Source organism: Pseudochaenichthys georgianus, chromosome 8 (genome assembly GCF_902827115.2).
Source record: "Pseudochaenichthys georgianus chromosome 8, fPseGeo1.2, whole genome shotgun sequence".
In the NCBI taxonomy this organism is placed as follows: domain Eukaryota; kingdom Metazoa; phylum Chordata; class Actinopteri; order Perciformes; family Channichthyidae; genus Pseudochaenichthys; species Pseudochaenichthys georgianus.
Genome location: NC_047510.2, coordinates 23,112,427 through 23,128,505, shown reverse-complemented (window position 1 = coordinate 23,128,505; position 16,079 = coordinate 23,112,427). Strand labels below are relative to the sequence as shown.

At 39.6% G+C, this 16,079-nt stretch overlaps 1 protein-coding gene across 2 annotated transcripts; it reads left to right on the top strand.

Annotated features, from left to right (window-relative positions):
* The first annotated feature begins 7,898 nt into the window (after positions 1 to 7,898).
* LOC117450724 (centriolar coiled-coil protein of 110 kDa-like) lies at positions 7,899 to 15,543 on the top strand. Of its 2 annotated transcripts, XM_034088646.1 has the most exons (14): positions 7,899 to 8,121; positions 8,749 to 8,959; positions 9,622 to 9,750; positions 10,476 to 11,667; positions 11,795 to 11,916; positions 12,109 to 12,286; positions 12,563 to 12,672; positions 12,775 to 12,891; positions 13,211 to 13,312; positions 13,393 to 13,509; positions 13,983 to 14,056; positions 14,149 to 14,214; positions 14,312 to 14,371; positions 14,533 to 15,543. In XM_034088646.1, the coding sequence occupies exons 2-14, from the start codon at positions 8,795 to 8,797 to the stop codon at positions 14,606 to 14,608; spliced, it is 2,508 nt and encodes an 835-aa protein (XP_033944537.1). In that variant the 5' UTR covers positions 7,899 to 8,121; positions 8,749 to 8,794; the 3' UTR covers positions 14,609 to 15,543. The 2 variants fall into 2 exon arrangements, with proteins under 2 accessions (XP_033944537.1, XP_033944538.1); XM_034088647.1 differs by lacking the exon at positions 7,899 to 8,121 and having other exon boundaries at positions 8,691 to 8,959.
* The last annotated feature ends 536 nt before the right edge of the window (positions 15,544 to 16,079 follow it).

Sequence of the window (16,079 nt, the reverse complement as noted above, 5' to 3'; positions counted from 1 at the left end):
AAAGGGTCCTGGCCAAGATAGGCAGCAGTTTAATGCAATACAAAAACAAACCTATGAGTTTAATAAACAGCTCTCTAAAATAATTTAAACTAAAACAGAATACGATATTACTCATGATGAACTCTTGTGTTGGACTTCATTAGTTTTGACTGGTGTACCTAATAAACTTGTAACTAGGGGTATAGAGTTGGTCAGAATATTGCAGCACACTTGAGGCTGTCAGAAAGGGAACACTTTGTTTAGACTTGCCGAGTTGACCCTAATATTGCTCTACATTACATAACATAAATACAATAACTGTGCAAGTTTAACTCTTACTTAACCTTCTGGTAATGCAAAAACGGAGAAGCAAATAAAACAGATGGCTTTTTCTGAAAATCCGAAACCAAAATCTCAACACATAATCTTAATCATGGGTCAAATCCACTTCCAAGTCACCAAGCCAAAAAAACGATACATGGTAACAGAAATATCCGAAGAGCCACTTTAATTCATCCAGGATTAGTTTATTGCGACTGCACTGGGGGGATGAATCATGATGCCAGCACTGCATGTGGGCTAACTAAAAACCACAGTCTTATAATACATGTACTAACTGTGTTATATCTCCAGAACTGAGAGTAGAGGAGAGTATGGTGTAAGGCTGGAGTTCTTAATAAAGAGGGGGTTTTGTTTTTCAGCATATGACTGATTCCTATTCGAACTATTAGATAATGTAATCCTTGAGCTCATAATTCAGGAGACAGGTTCAACAAGCAGCATGCGTTTATCCCACAAACACACTCCAGTCTAAACATGCGACACTTTTCCACACACTGAATGTATCATCACACGTTTGTTTTGCTGGCTCCTTTACGCAAAACACCTGCGACAAAGAGGAAGAAATAAAGTATTGTGCCTAGTGCAGCTTCTGTCAACACAGTGCTCCAGACCGGTGTCGTTTAAAGACATTCAGTGTATTAATAACTGGACATAGGGTCCAGCAAAATGACATATAAGCCGTTACATTCTTACATTCCCCAGTGCTACATTTAGAAGCAGTGTATTTAGACAACACCGTCACTCTCGAAAGCACTGGGTTACTCACATCTTATCATACAGGTTATTCTACAATTTCTCCGTAAAACCACGCATTATTAATGAAGGATAAAACATATAATGTCAGGTAATGTCGCAGATTTATAACATTAGCCATGAAAATAAGGCCTGAGATTGCGTTAGTTGGGTAAAGGAGCTCAGCGAAAACAGATTAAATCTGCATAACACGAAATGACACATTCACAACATCAATAGTTGAAACGTTAACCTATAGGATGTTTTTATAGTAGCATGTCAACTTGCCCGCCTGGTTAGAGTCCATGTATCTTTTTATTTAAAAGCGTAATCCAAAGGGAAATGGTCCACGCAGTACTATCGCGGAGGATGCGCAAACTTCTGCCCGCATCCCGACACGCTCACTCAAAGGTTAAGGCTATAAATGACTGCGGCTCACAGATCCTTAACGTTTTTTTTGTGGTAAAAAATCGCAAAAGTTTGCTAGTAGCTTGAGTGTTATGCTAGTGCACAACAAGCAGATTTCCAAAATGGCTTCCCTGGCGTAACAAAGCCAGAAGGATCGCTGCCGAGCTGATCCTCCCACTCCCGGCCCTCTATTGTCGGACAGGCGCACACTTTAAATCTATTGGAGGACAGCAGCCCTGGTTCAACGGCATGCACCGGACAGCAGCTGGAGCTCCGTGCACTGATAGCACTGTATTGTCTCTGACATTGAGTCCCTGGAGGACATTTCAACTGATACATAAAGCCCCTCTTTCCAACTGCCACCAAAACAACCTTTAACTCATTTCTGACATTATGAACGTACTACTAATAATGTATCCAGTTATTTTTATCATAGTTATTATCTTGTATCTGTAGCCTATACTTGGTTGACTTGACACAACATTTGAAAATGTTTTTAAATGCTCATAATACCTTATTTATTGTTGTTATGAATACCATTCTAGTTTTGGATATTGCTCTCAATCATCATGTAAACAAGTGATAGGTTAAAGATGGGGATTGCTATATTCTGCCGCAGAATATAACAATTAAATGTGGCCGAATTTCTGCCCCATTTAATTGCAGGAAAAGAGTCAGCGATTTTTAAATCCTGAGGTCATGAGGTCAAATCTCCTACCCCTAAAAACCCCTCTGAAAAGTCTGTAAACATTTCCCACTTTGAGTTTGAATCTGTCATACAATGTGGCCATGTACACGTTTCAATGTCCTCCTTGTTAGGGAAATAATTATCTCAGACTCCTAGATGTGACATACAGGACCAACCATGACGTCTATTCCTGTCCTTTAAGGACACAGGCTGCTTCAGCCAATAATGTTATTGTTCCCATTCTGTGACCGGTCAATACTAGGTCACAGATGGTCTGTTGTTGTGGGTGCACTGGGACACTTCCTTCTTTGTTGTTTGTGGACTCCAAGGTATGTCATCTTCGAGGCCATAAGTGACGGACGCAAGTGACTCAGTGTGCCCAACTGGTTAAACTATCTTATCAAGATATGTTGATTACTCTCTTTGAAACCAGTTAAATGGGCTAACAAGAGAGAGGTTCTCCAGAATTGACGTGGCAACCCCCCGTGCAGTCAGACCGTGACTGTGTGACTTGTGATGTGAATTCTCCGGCCATAACTCCAAATAAACCTCCAGTGTTTGACATCGAAGCTCCTGCTCTACCCTGTCTCCTTCCTGAGTCGGTGACTCCCACTGCATTGCTACACAGAAGTTTCCCTTACACTCCTATTTTCCTAAACAATAATACAACTGATCAGAACAAAATGAGAGCAAAGCCTCAGTATTAGCTAAGACCGTGTCTGGTGTATTAATGAGCACTGAAACACACTGGCAAAAACTAATCTTGGACTGAAGTAAGAGGATAGTGGGCATTAATGTTATTGCAACATTGACTTGACCAATGAATTACATCTGAAAGAAAGAAGAAATGACAATGTTCCTTCTATAGATTAAGTCATTATGAAATGATCTCAATAAAAGAAAACACTGCCGATATAAAGCAGAACACACCCCATGCTGAAAATGTATTTTCCATCAAAAGAGAGGGAAAACTGAGTCCAAAAACAAGCTTCAACTAATTGTGAACGTACACAGACAACTACATAACCTCACATGTGTTCAGTTGTATGTGATTATACCTTCTCTGCAAGGAGTGTAGTACTATTAGTATTCTAGTACTACTACTACTACTACTACTACTACTAAGACAAATAAGTAGAAGAGGAAGAAGTTACTTTAATATTTCTAAAAGGGAGAATTCTTCTTTCTAAAAGAGAATGATAAACTAACAGCAAGGCTCCTGACATCATATTCTTTTATCCTGCTGCATGCAACAATAACTTATGTGTAAAAACTATAATCACATCATGTGTAAAGTAACAAAAACAAATCATAACCCTTACTTTTTGATAAAGTGCAATTCAGCTTGAAATAGTTGTGTACTTTAAAGTTTTCAGCTTTCAAATGCAGGACTTTGACTGACCTCTCTGCTGTTGAAGCAGGACATTTTCAACAAAGATATATACAGAAATAATTGATAACACAATTTGAAGTAAAATCAAATTATACATTTGAATACAATAACTGATGAGAGGAGGTTGGACAAGGCGCCATCTGCTGGACAGCAGTTTCTACAGCACCTTTAGATGGACTTTGGATGCAATCTGAGACCTTGCAGAAGGCGGGCTATCCTTCTGCCAAAGATGAAACGACAGGATTGTTCACACCCTGATTCAGTTTAGATAAGACCTCTATCAAAGCCTTCTCATTTAATATGCCTCGTGCAAGTGCTTTTCAGATCAACCAGCCATGGTGGAAAAAGTACTCAGATCATAAACTCTAACAATACAACAACAAAGAAGTCAAATACTCTTACTTTAAGTAATACTACAGCATTTAAGTCCTACTACTACAAATACACAATATAACAGCAAACTGCCCTTGACTTGCATATCATTATTAGAACATTGTTATAAGGATTCATCGACAACTTATGTGTCCTATGATATTGAGCAGCATGCACACTACAAGGACTCGGAAACCTCCTTAATGTTATTAACAAATGTGCTTTTCCTAGTGTGACATAACAAAATGTCTTCTGTGAAAAAGACAGAGGTCATGAGATAATTCTTGTCAGATGATTAATGGGAGAGGAAAGAACAATAAAAGGGTCCTGATACCAACACCTATAGTTATTCTGGAGACTTTTCTCTGTGAAATAATGAAATAGTTTATCTTCGGTGCCTCATCAGTCATTTACATGAAACCAAGTGTCCCTTTGTTTGTACTGCTCACAATTCAAAGTCATCTGAAAAATGACAGAGGCCACAGCTACTGCTTTCTTGAAAGGGTTGCCAAGACAAAAAGGCTGGGAACCTAAACCACAAAATGCTGTCTGTATTTTATATAACTTTATTTATTAAATAGTAACCACAACTGTTACTATGAATGCAATGGACTCCAATGAAAGTATGAAATACAAAAGGAAATGCAAATCAAAGCAGACTACCTCAAAATACTTGAGTAGTTAGTCACTTCCCACAACTCACAGTATTTGTTGGATTCTTTTTTTCAAGTCATGATTCAAATCCTCTGTGTCTGGAACAGCCTCGGACCAGGGTAAAAACATCTTGCAAATGATTATCACTGACTAACCAAACCTATTTATTTTAACAGGTTGCTGTTAAACAAACAGCAAAGTATGGCGGTAAGTGTATAAGTGAAGCCCTTTGCTCCATATTGGTGCTCTTACTTTGCTCATGTCAAGTTCGAATAAATAGCCACCACCAGGCAAGTAAGATGTAAGTTAAAATGAGATTTGTTGCCAGACAATTGAATACGCCTTACCATAATTCTAGTTTGAAGGTTTGTCCAAAGAAACTGTTCAGTTACTATTTTAGCCTAACTCACTTCCCTGCTCCTGCACTGGTCAGGAACATGCAAAGGCGAGTCAGTCTCTTGGCTTCCTTGTGGGCTTCCTGTGAAACCTATTCACATTCAAACTTTCCACGAAAATACAGAGCATGTCCCCCAAAGTGCTGCATTCAGAGACAACACGTAGGATGCGATCAGGATATTTCAGATTGGATGTGTGGCTAGCCTCTCTTGACAGTTCAGGACAGCACATGTGAAATGAATTTACATAATTATTATCAATACAGAAGTTAGTACTCACAGGTTGAAGCTGACGCTTCGGACTGTAGAATGTATTATTCCTGAAGTTAGTTAAGGTTGAAGTTTCTCTAGAAGTTTATAATGAACTCCCCTGAAAATAAGTCATTATTCTAACGTTCGCCTTTCCCGCACAGTCATATTTTCCGTTGAGACCACACGAGCGTCACGTGCGTCACTCCTGGTAAACGTGACCATATTTGGGATCTGTCAAACGGTCAAAACGCACTGAAACTGGCGTTCGTTATAAAACAGCATCACCTAGTGGCCACTCACCAAAACAACAATATCAATAAAAATATACATAATAAAAACTAAATACAAATGATTACAAGAAAACAATATATGAAATGTTTTCCTTACATCTCTCCTCTGAAACCAAGCAAAGTAATTGTTTTTAAGAAGAAAAAAAAAACGAATTTACTATATAAATAGGCAAATATTGATTCAGAGTTGTGGTGTGTATGGCCACACAAAATAAAAAGAGGAGCATGATTAACCAAGTAAAAACTCAATATAATCACTGTTGTTTCTTATCTCTGTATAGCAGTGAAGAATATATTGGTGCAAAAACAATCATGTACTTTATTTGTAAATTACTCAACTAAATCCCTACTTTCACATTTTGCACTTTAATCTCTTTATTGTTTCAGCTAATTAAAAACATATTTGTTCCTTATGCTCATTCTTTACACTCATTCTACAAATCTAGACAAAATTTAACTTTGATTGCTCTTGTAATGTTAATCCTAGGGCCACAGTAGTAAAATGTATATTATGAGTTCACAGTACTTAAAGCCCCCTGTTCAAAGACTGTAGAACAACTCAATCTGTTAGCAATTACAGAAAACCTGAAAAACTGGACACCTGTCATCTGTGGAATGAAGGAGATGTGAGCCTATTGTCCTTGAGATCACATGACTCCATTATGTGAAAGGAAAGATGATTTAGCCTCAATGCAGTTGACATTTCTTTCCTAGCTGTTGTGCGTGTTTGTTCACTGGCTAACAATGAGGATCTTCATTTTTCTAATGTTTATTTGCAACCTTCTTCCTGTGAAGCCTAAAGACTTGGACCGCTGTGAGTACATCACACTTTATCTGTTGTTTTCCTCAGTCATTATATGTGTAGTTTAGTCTTAGTTTATGTTGACTGTTTTCTTTCCAACAGACGCCTATTGTGAGAGTTGCCTCACAACAGCACAAGGTAAGCGGATAGCTATTCAGTTTGCCTTGGAGAGAAACATTGTCGTTTAAAATGGAGAAACCCTGAATTGTCACCTATGTTTTGACTGCTGTCTTTAAGAGATAATAAAAGTGTATGCATATTGTCTTACAGAGATTGATAATGCCATAAAAGGAGCCCCCGCTGAGAACAGACAGACAGTAGTTGAGAACCTCCTCAATGGAGGTGTATGTGAGAAACTACAGACCTTGAAACATGACCTCGTCTCTCAGGAAAACATGATTTCCTCCTGCAAGCACTTGTTAGGTATAAGACCAGGAAAGAAAACAATGTATTTGCATATTCCTTAACCTGTACTTAATCATTTTTTTTAAATCTCTTTCCAGAATCTCATTACGACCAGTTCCATGTAGCTTTGATGAATAAAGAACCAACAGCACGTCTGGATATAGTCCTGTGTTATGAGCAGTCCAAGGCATGCATAGGGGTAAAGCGGCAGTCTTTTGAGGTAGGCTGTAGGTTTGGTTGTGAAACAATAATCCCCATTAAATTAGACTGAATTGCTCTTATTAGAACTAACATTGTTTAACTTTTGTGACAGAGTTCCAAAACCACCTCTTTCGAAAGTGACATCGAAGCTCTACTCTTGGACAACACGCAACATGTGCGCATTGCTCAACCTGTACATTCAGGTTCACCCATGCACTCAAGCGATGAGTTGTGAAAACAGCAAATACATTTTTGCTTATTCTGAATGTGTGATGGCTTGTTGCCATTGTACTTGTTTTTCAGTGTCAGTTTAATAAAGAGATCATTTAAAAATATTGTCCTGGGCTGTATTTTTTACCTGGCATTGCGTGACATTTCAGCAAGATAAAGAATAAAAATGGCTTCAGAATGACCATTTTTTACTTTTTTATTAAGTCGGGCACAGATACTGAGTGTACATTAGGAATCTTTATTGATGTTAAAATAGATATGTAATCTATTTGGAATCCCAAGTGTTAATGTTGTTCAATACACTTTACAGATTTGGATTAATTATGTGAAATAATCAACACTTAAATAAGACTTTAGTTACACCTGGAGTAAACCCACAAGCTATCCTGCAGTACACAAAGTAACTAAAACTGGCTGCACCTTTACCAGCTTTGATAAACACATGAATTCATCAATAATTGTAATCAAAACATGTGATATATTACTCTGAAATGGGCCAATCTGCATAATGAGTATTTTTGATACTTTAAATATATTTTGATGCTAATATTTGTTTACGTTTACTTGAGTACAATTTTGAATGCAGGACTTTTACTTGTACCAGAGTATTCCTGGACTGTGGTATTTCTACTTTTACTCAAGAACAAGACCTGAGTAATTCTTCCACCTCTGCCATGCAATGGTTAATAATAGCAGTTAGTATTGGAACGTGGCCGACGCTCTGTTGCTAGGAGGCGCTGTTGGAGCCCGGAAGAGTTGAACATGATGATGATGGGCAACCCGAGATTCAAGGAGAAACATGTTCATGATGTAGCCACTCTTTGTTGATTCCCCTGCTACAAAAGAGCGTGTCCACTACTAACAAAGAGAGGAGATATCCCTGTTTGTCCATTTTGAGGCAAGACAGCCGCCCGTAACGAGCAAAGGCACGGGTGTAACGTTAACGTCATTCTGTCTGGGCACATCTGGACTACAAGGTAGGCTATCCAAGGTACCGATTAAGCGAGTATCTTATTTAACCTTCGAAACTGCCGGTATCAAGCTTCCTCTGTAAGAGCTGTGTACACAAAGAAACCTATTCCCACGATCTCTACTGCGCTGTCACTATGTGTTAATAAATCACTAACCGCAATATAGACCACTGCCAGAATCGTAAGGATTGGATGAAAGTCTAATGGAGGGATGGTCAGTTTGATAGACATACATCTGGAGTAAACGACACTAATTGCAAAGCAGTTTCCATTGAAATGTAGTTTCATCTATACAACAGCTGTGATTTGTCTGTGAAATGGTCCTCGCTATCCCTTTGCTGACAGGCATTTCAGAAATAGAAGCTGTATTGATTAGACACGATTCCACATGCATTTGCCTGAGACACGGAAATGGAAGTCACTCACCAGCAAGGTCTGATAGAAAGGAATGGCAGGAATGTGATGAGTGTGATAAAACCATTGAGGGCAGACAGACACTCTTTTGTTTAAGCCTGTTTGTACTGCTCTCCACATATGATTTAATCTAGTGACCCACACCCAGTGCAGTCTTTGGCTCCCATGTCCACTGAGTTGTGGATGTCCATCTAACTCACTCTCCATCTCATTTTACAGCTGGGTGACGAGGCTACATGGTGTGTGTTTCACATTCAGAGTGTGTATGTGTGGGTGTCCAGAGATGGAAATCTATGAAGAATTCTGTCTGCGGAGTTTGGCCATACTGCAGGAAGAGGGGAAATTCAAGAAGACGACATGTGAGCCACTCTGGTCCCCGAAGGCTTTCTCTCTCATCCGCTTCCATGGAAGAGCTGTGCTTTCGCCTCTGGTAGGGAAGTGATGAACAGTCATGAGAATGTATCCTGAGCCAAAACAATATGTAGCTAAATCACAGTTTATTTAGTTTCAGTATGAAAAGTTAACAGAAACCATAGCTAATTGAGGTTTTTGGTGCATTTGCAATGCACATTTATGGCATAAAAAAAACAAATGTGCCCAGAGAACTTTAATCACATGGTTTAAATTAGATTAAATCTGATTAAGGTCCAAACACATGTATTTTTGAGACTTACATAGTACAGTATATGTGAAGTATGTGGGCTTACTAGTTCCGATTATATCAGCACTTAGCAGGGGCAAAAGAGAGGAGATAGCGAATGACGAGGAACACCAAGGTGGTTTGATGTTGGTCAGGAGAATACATTTGCTTGTTACTGCTGACAACACTATTTGTCAGGAATAGCCACCTGATAGAGAGGCCAGTAAAGGGATGTTTTGTTGAAGATTTTGCTTTCACTAAAGCAAAGGAGAAACAAACATTTATAGAAGAGGATTGATTGTGTTATCAAGAATAACAGAAAGTAGGTCACAAACAAACATCATGGAATTCATTGTGTACTAGGAGCCTTTTTTAATGATCAGTTCCTTACTAAACTGTGTTAATGCTTGGGCTTCTTAAAATGTTGTTGTGTGTGTATTTTGTTTTTCTAGTTGAGTGCAGAGCAGTGCAGTGAGATGTGTGACCACAGACAGAGAGCAGTCCAGCTGGAGGTTGACAGGCAGAACAAGCTGAGGAAGAACCCCATGGCCCGAGTTCAGGACATACTGGAACAACCTCGGGTCAGTAACATGGAATGGTCACATGTTTTGTGAAATAAATACAAACTTTCAGGGTGTACTGGATAGGTGAAATGAAATGGCAAAATCCACATATCTACCACATTAGCACACATCCACATTGTTATAACATTCATATAGCATAGATTTTGGCCGTGTGTTTAATTTATAAACACTCATATCTACAAATCTAAAGTATGTGTGAAATAGGTCTATGTGTCAATCCCTCAATTAGCACTATTTTTTAACTACAGTCTGTCCCAGAATCTCTTGTGACTTGGGCAGACTTGAATACAGGTTGTCTGACTTAGCACTATCTCTGGTAGGCTATGCTATTTTTACCTTATTATTATGGCCCGTTTTTGTGAACTCAACATCCAAAGCAATATTTTCTACTGTTTCTATCAGCTCCTGTTTTGAAATGTTGGGTCATTCCTTGAAACCAATATTAACTTAGTTTAGTTTAGTAATGAGGTAAATTCAATTGTATTTTGCTAACATGCATGACAAGTGACTATTTCAGTTTAGCCACCTGACATTTAGTGTAAAACCAACAATGAATCAGATATCTTGTTTTACTTTGAATTGTTTATATGTATTGATGAATCAGCTGCTTTACACCAATGTTAAGTTTTGGGCAAATAACTCCATCAGTCATTATTTTTTGTCGCTTTTAATTTCCGCAACTATTTGATGATTTGTCATCATTAATGTTTATCTCTGCACAGGCACATGGAGAATCAAATATAGATGATGAAAAGCCGCCAGTTTCTAAATCTGTGAAGGAGAGTGGCTACACCCTGATCACTGACTCTCCTGGACTTCCCAGAGACCCTGGGTTTGGGCTTCAAACAAGGGATCAACCAAGCTCTGAGACCCCCGTCGTCAATGGCTACAAGTCAGAGGAGAACGTGACGGTGGAGAGGGAAGAGAACAGTGAGGATGAAGATGAAGAAGAGGAGGAGGACATTAGTTTGGACAGCCTTCTTAAGAGATCAAGAGAGTATGTGAAGAGAGAGCAGTGTCAGCAGGGTTCAGAAGTTGTCGCCACAGTCACTGGGACCCCTCTGCTGGAGACTGTCTCTGACAAGGAGAATAAGAGCCGCAGTCCCATGGGGAACACAGGCGTTGAGTTTGGATTCAGTCTGCACCACAGCCCTACTGGCCCGCCTCGGACCCAAATCCAGCATCAATATCTGTACGACGCCAGTCCCCAACAGACTGGTTGTCTAAATGACCGGTATGCTCGGCTCCCCAGTCCAGAGTCCAGCATTAGCCTCCACGCACAGAGACGCCGGCCACGTCCAGTTTCTACAGGGAACATACACATTTCGTTTCCCATCAGCCCGGCAGACCTTATTCCCTGCAGCTCACGGAGGTCAGGGGAAGGTGCTGGCATGGCAGATTGGGGAGAAGCTCTCTCAGAGGCTATAAAGTCCCCCGATCACTGGGGCTCAGTGGGGAGTGACAGCAGTGCTGGTGTAAGCAGTGGCAATAGTCGACCCAGCCACTGTGGTACCAGCCCAGATATCTGTAGTCCCATTAGTGCCTTAGGGTTAAGCCCGAATGGGCACCATGACCATCTTGCAGCAGGATTTCGCCGGCGCTGCCACACCTTTGACAGCCAGCTGCATAGCACACACTCTGTTGTGGAGCACATAGGCCACAGCCAGGAGAGGGTTCCTCGCTTCATGGCTGGAGTCACATGGATGGCTGCGAGTGGGCGCACCCCTACAGCCCCTTTAAACCGGTCGTTTGAGGTAGATAATCCCTCACTGTGTTTGCCAAGGCCCTGCATCACTTCTGACTTGGCTCATGGCACACACAGGATGGAGGCTGCTGACCCTCAGGACACAAACAATGGGAGAATCACACCAACTGTCCTCAGAAATGCAGTAGAGGCACAGACCAGCAAGACAGGTGAGTCTCCCTAGATCAGTTCCAGATATTTACACTGTTTTTACCAGTGCAAATCAAGGTAAATGATAATGGTTTGAAATGTAAAAGATGACATTTTTTACGTATATTTATTTGTGCACATCAACAGAGGAGACCCAGAGGCGAGCACAGGCTCTGGAGGACATGCAGAGGCGTCTGGAGGAGGAGCATGCCTTGCAGATGTCTCTCCTTCTGGCTGAGCAGGAGAAAGAGCAACAGCGCCTCTGTCTGGTCAGCACATGGAATCACACAACATCAAGTCTAAACTGAAGTAGATACACTACACAAAATGTGCAGTATTTTATCAGTGATAACATATGGGCTTGAATTGTTATATGGTTTAGTTGAAATACAAAGGTGTGAGTTTATTTGTTTACATTACTGAAGCGTGTGTGTTTGTGTATTTTATCCACATGTGTTTAGGAACTTGAGGAGACAGAGAAAAGACTAATGGAGCAGGGCTGTGTGCGGCCTTTGAGTGGGGAGGCTTGTGGGTGGAACTGTAGATCTGTGAGTGACAGCCGTCCTATTGTGAGCCCCTCTTGTCCCGGACTAAGCCCTGCCCACACACCATCTGAGCGATCACCTGGACACAGTATAGGTACCACTCCCCACTGTTTACTTATACCGTGTTGGAGTTTGTAATACAGTGAGATCAACAGATTGCATACTTAGAGAGGAGGATTTTTGTAGTTCATTACATTTGGAGAAAGTGTGCCTGATGTTCTTATTCATCTTCCCCCTTTTTGAGCTAAATTTAGGCTCAATTGAGTATTACAGTGTTTTACTGAACAGGACAACTCTTAATTTCCCATTTAAACAAGATAAATTGTGTGTAAAGTATATGTTTCTTTCTATAAATATATTTCTTTATCAGGTTTTTCCAGCCCCGTAGGTTCCAGTTTATCCTCTCCCTCTCTCCAGTCTCCTGTCTATCTGTGGGGGTCTACATGGGCAGGTAGCAAACCTCGAGCAAGGCTAAGTCTGGTGGGTAAGCCCAAGTAAATAAGAGAGTGTGTGGCTTGCACTTAGTTATTTTTACCCTTTCCTCACTTTTCTATCTTCTTGCCTCCTTGTCTTGTTCTCCAGGTTCTTTCAGCAGAGCAGCAGAGAGTGTTCTGTCGAATTGGCGCAATCATTCGCGGCTTCCTCACTCGCAGATTGCTCAAAACTGAGAAGATCAAACACTTGTGCCAGACCATCATGGTGATGATACACACAAAAACACAAGCTAAAAATGTGCACAATCAATCTAAAACATCAATTAAATAATCAGACTCCGAATTTGGTTAATACCAAGTAGGTTCTTACATACATGGAATTTAGAAATATTATAAAACTGTTAAAAAGGAAAAACAATAAGAATATCACAAATGACATTGAATCCAAATGAAAAGTCAAAGAGCTGTACAGTATTAAAAATGGTTATATTATGCAGGAATGTGTAAAAAAAAAAAAAGAATCCTCATATGTTAGTAGAAAAGCTGTATGTTTATACATGTTTCCTGTTTATATGTTTACTTAGGATACGCAAGAGTTCATCCGTTCATTCCAGACTGAAGCTCATCAGAAGAAAGGCCCCTGCTCAGCACAAGATCGCTCGCTGCAGGAGAGAGTTAGAGCCCAGGTAGGAAGGTCTACTAACAGTCTATAAACAGCAGATGGCGATCATTCTTTGTGTTTATTCATGCATCTTTTGTCCTTCAGCTACGTGCAGCCCTTTATGACATCCATGACATCTTCTTCGAAATACCTCTCGGAGATCGGTTAGCGTTGCTGCAGCAGGACAGAGAGCTCCGAGCAGAGAGGAAGCTGCGAGACATGGTAACCTGGAAACATCGTCCTGTAATAAATCACATTATATCGCCATATATAATCAAAAAGGTGACATTTGTGAATTCTCGTTCAAACGAAGACCTAAAAGTAAAGTTCAGACATCTTTCCACTCTCAGAAGGAACTTGAAGCTTGAGCTTGTATTGTACTTGAAATACTCTGAAGCATTTTGTCTGCATATGTTTAAGTATAAATCAGTCATGGCTTCTATTGTCCTGTATGCATATTACATAGTTCATAATGTTTCATTAGTTATTGATTATAATTGGTCTATCTGCTGATAACTGCTGGTACTTTTAAGATAATAATGTTAAGTATTTACAAAGCAACACCTTCCAGCATTATGTACCATTGATTACCAAATTAACAAAGTTACATTATTTTGTAGCTATCTTATAACATGCTATTGTCAGTACTTCTGTTTTTTACTTTTTGTTCTTTACTGTCTGTGTCCAACCTGCAGGAGAAAGCCAAGTGTCCCAAGGATAGAGCGGTTCTGTCTGCTGCCACACAGAGGTCTCTGGACAGGAAAAAGAGGTAAGATGGGAATAAGGCACACAGTCTTACATTGCGGTGATCCCATAATAAGATCCAGTGTTTCTATTGCAAATTATGTGCTACTCCTGCAGGGTTAGTGAATCCCCAGCCCAGGCTAGGAAGATGCAGCAGAAGCCAAAGAGCCCCACTACTAACAGGTGCGTGTATATATTCTCTGGTTCTGTGTTTTACTTTTATTTTCTGTGTTTAGTTTCCCCAGAAAAACAGTACTCTAATTAAATCATTTTCTGCCAGAGTCCTGAAGCCAAGCCAAGGCCAAAATTCTCCTGTTGCAGGCCAACTGAATCGCCAGGGGTGAGTTTTAACATATTTTGCCATAATTGCAAAGTGTCTTTCTTTTTATTAACTGTTATTCTATTATTATTTGAATCACCTCTCGCTAAAGGAAAGAGTGTTCATAAATGACCTACTAACTTTGAAGTCAGCATAAGATGACGGTGGCTGTTTCCTCTCAGGAGCTGGTACAGAAAGACCCCAGGAGAGAGAGTGAGGCGCTCAGACAGCCTGAAGAAGCAGCACTCTCTGGGTTAACTGGTCACTCAACTTCCCCGAACTGTGAGCTTGAATTGTTAGTCTTTAACTAGAAACCTTAAACCACTGGTTGCGCTGCTAAACCTTCTGAAATTCAAAAGATTGTATTCACTACCACACTTAAGCTCACTGATATACATCATTAGATGCCTTTGTTTTTGACTGTTTAGCTTGTTGAAATACTTTGCCAACAATTGATTGTTATCCACAAAACTGAAACATAGCTTGATACTGTGTGTGGATTATTTATTGAAAAGGTGGGCACATTGTAAATAACTCTCTGTACTTTAATGCAAGCTAGAGGATGGTCAGAGATCCACATTTCTATCTGTGCCTAAGAACTATGCCTTTGCTATCTGTGACGTTTAGCATGCATATTTTTTTTACAATTTTTGTTCATAAACATGTTGTGATTATAGCTGAAATTTTGATTATCAGTGTCATAATGAAAGTAGTTACCATAAGTAAAAGTGTTTAGGTTAGAATAACGTTTTTTTACAAGGGCTTGTAGCTCTTTTATTAAATGGTGCTGAGTTAACAGTACTGTGAGACATTTCAGCGGGTTTCAACATTTGGCTGATATCAATGCCAAATACCCACATTGTAATCTAAATGTATTTGTTTACACACTGGCTCTGTTACACTAATGTAGCTTCACACAACAGGAAATGCACAGCAGACAGAGTAAAACAAAATGAATGCCCCTGTCCAATGTATAGTAAATGCTGTAAAGTTCTCCATTATTCTCCACTGCTTAAGCATATTTATAAAATAATATTTATGTGTACAAATAATTCAACCTCATGTAAAAGCATTAGTACACCCACTTGTTTACTTATAGATACCAAATTGACTTATGTATGTTGATGTTGTTTGCTGATATTGCTGTACTCTGTCTTTTTTTTTGTTATTTTATTCCAAATAGTGTTTTTGATGACCAGAATAAATTCTGAATTGAAATCTTCTAGGCTCTAGATATTTACACTGACTGAAGCAGCAGGGGAGTACATGGCAGATAAAGGTCTCATAATGCTTTGCTGCTCTTGATACAATGGCATTTTGTTTAAGTCCTTTAACACATACATATACATCAATATACTTTGTTCCATGATTTTAGCAATATGCATGGTCATGTGGTTTCAAAGGATTCTGTTTAAGATCATTTTTTGTTATAATCTGGCCTACGTTTAAGGTAAAAAAAACACATGGTGAGGGAGATTTATACCATTTATTTGTTGCTCAGAAGACCATATTTGAATCCATTGCAATCATCCTGAATCCAAGGTTTACTACACCTAGTGCCAGTGTCAAGAGGTAACCTGAAAAGTTGTTCCAATGTATCTCAAGCAGTATGACTTTAAGACATTTGCTGACACAAATCTTTCAAAAATCCTGGCACACATCTTTAGATCATATGAAGAAGGCCTCATCAGTTCCTTACGCCATAAAAAAGCAGGGTTAGCGAATATAT

Coding starts and splice junctions, on each gene's coding strand:
- LOC117450724 (XM_034088646.1), top strand. CDS start 8,795: ATGTGTGGGTGTCCAGAGATGGAAATCTATGAAGAATTCTGTCTGCGG. Junction 12,673..12,774: donor CTCGAGCAAGGCTAAGTCTG/GTGGGTAAGCCC, acceptor CTTGTTCTCCAG/GTTCTTTCAGCAGAGCAGCA. Junction 14,372..14,532: donor GGCCAACTGAATCGCCAGGG/GTGAGTTTTAAC, acceptor GTTTCCTCTCAG/GAGCTGGTACAGAAAGACCC.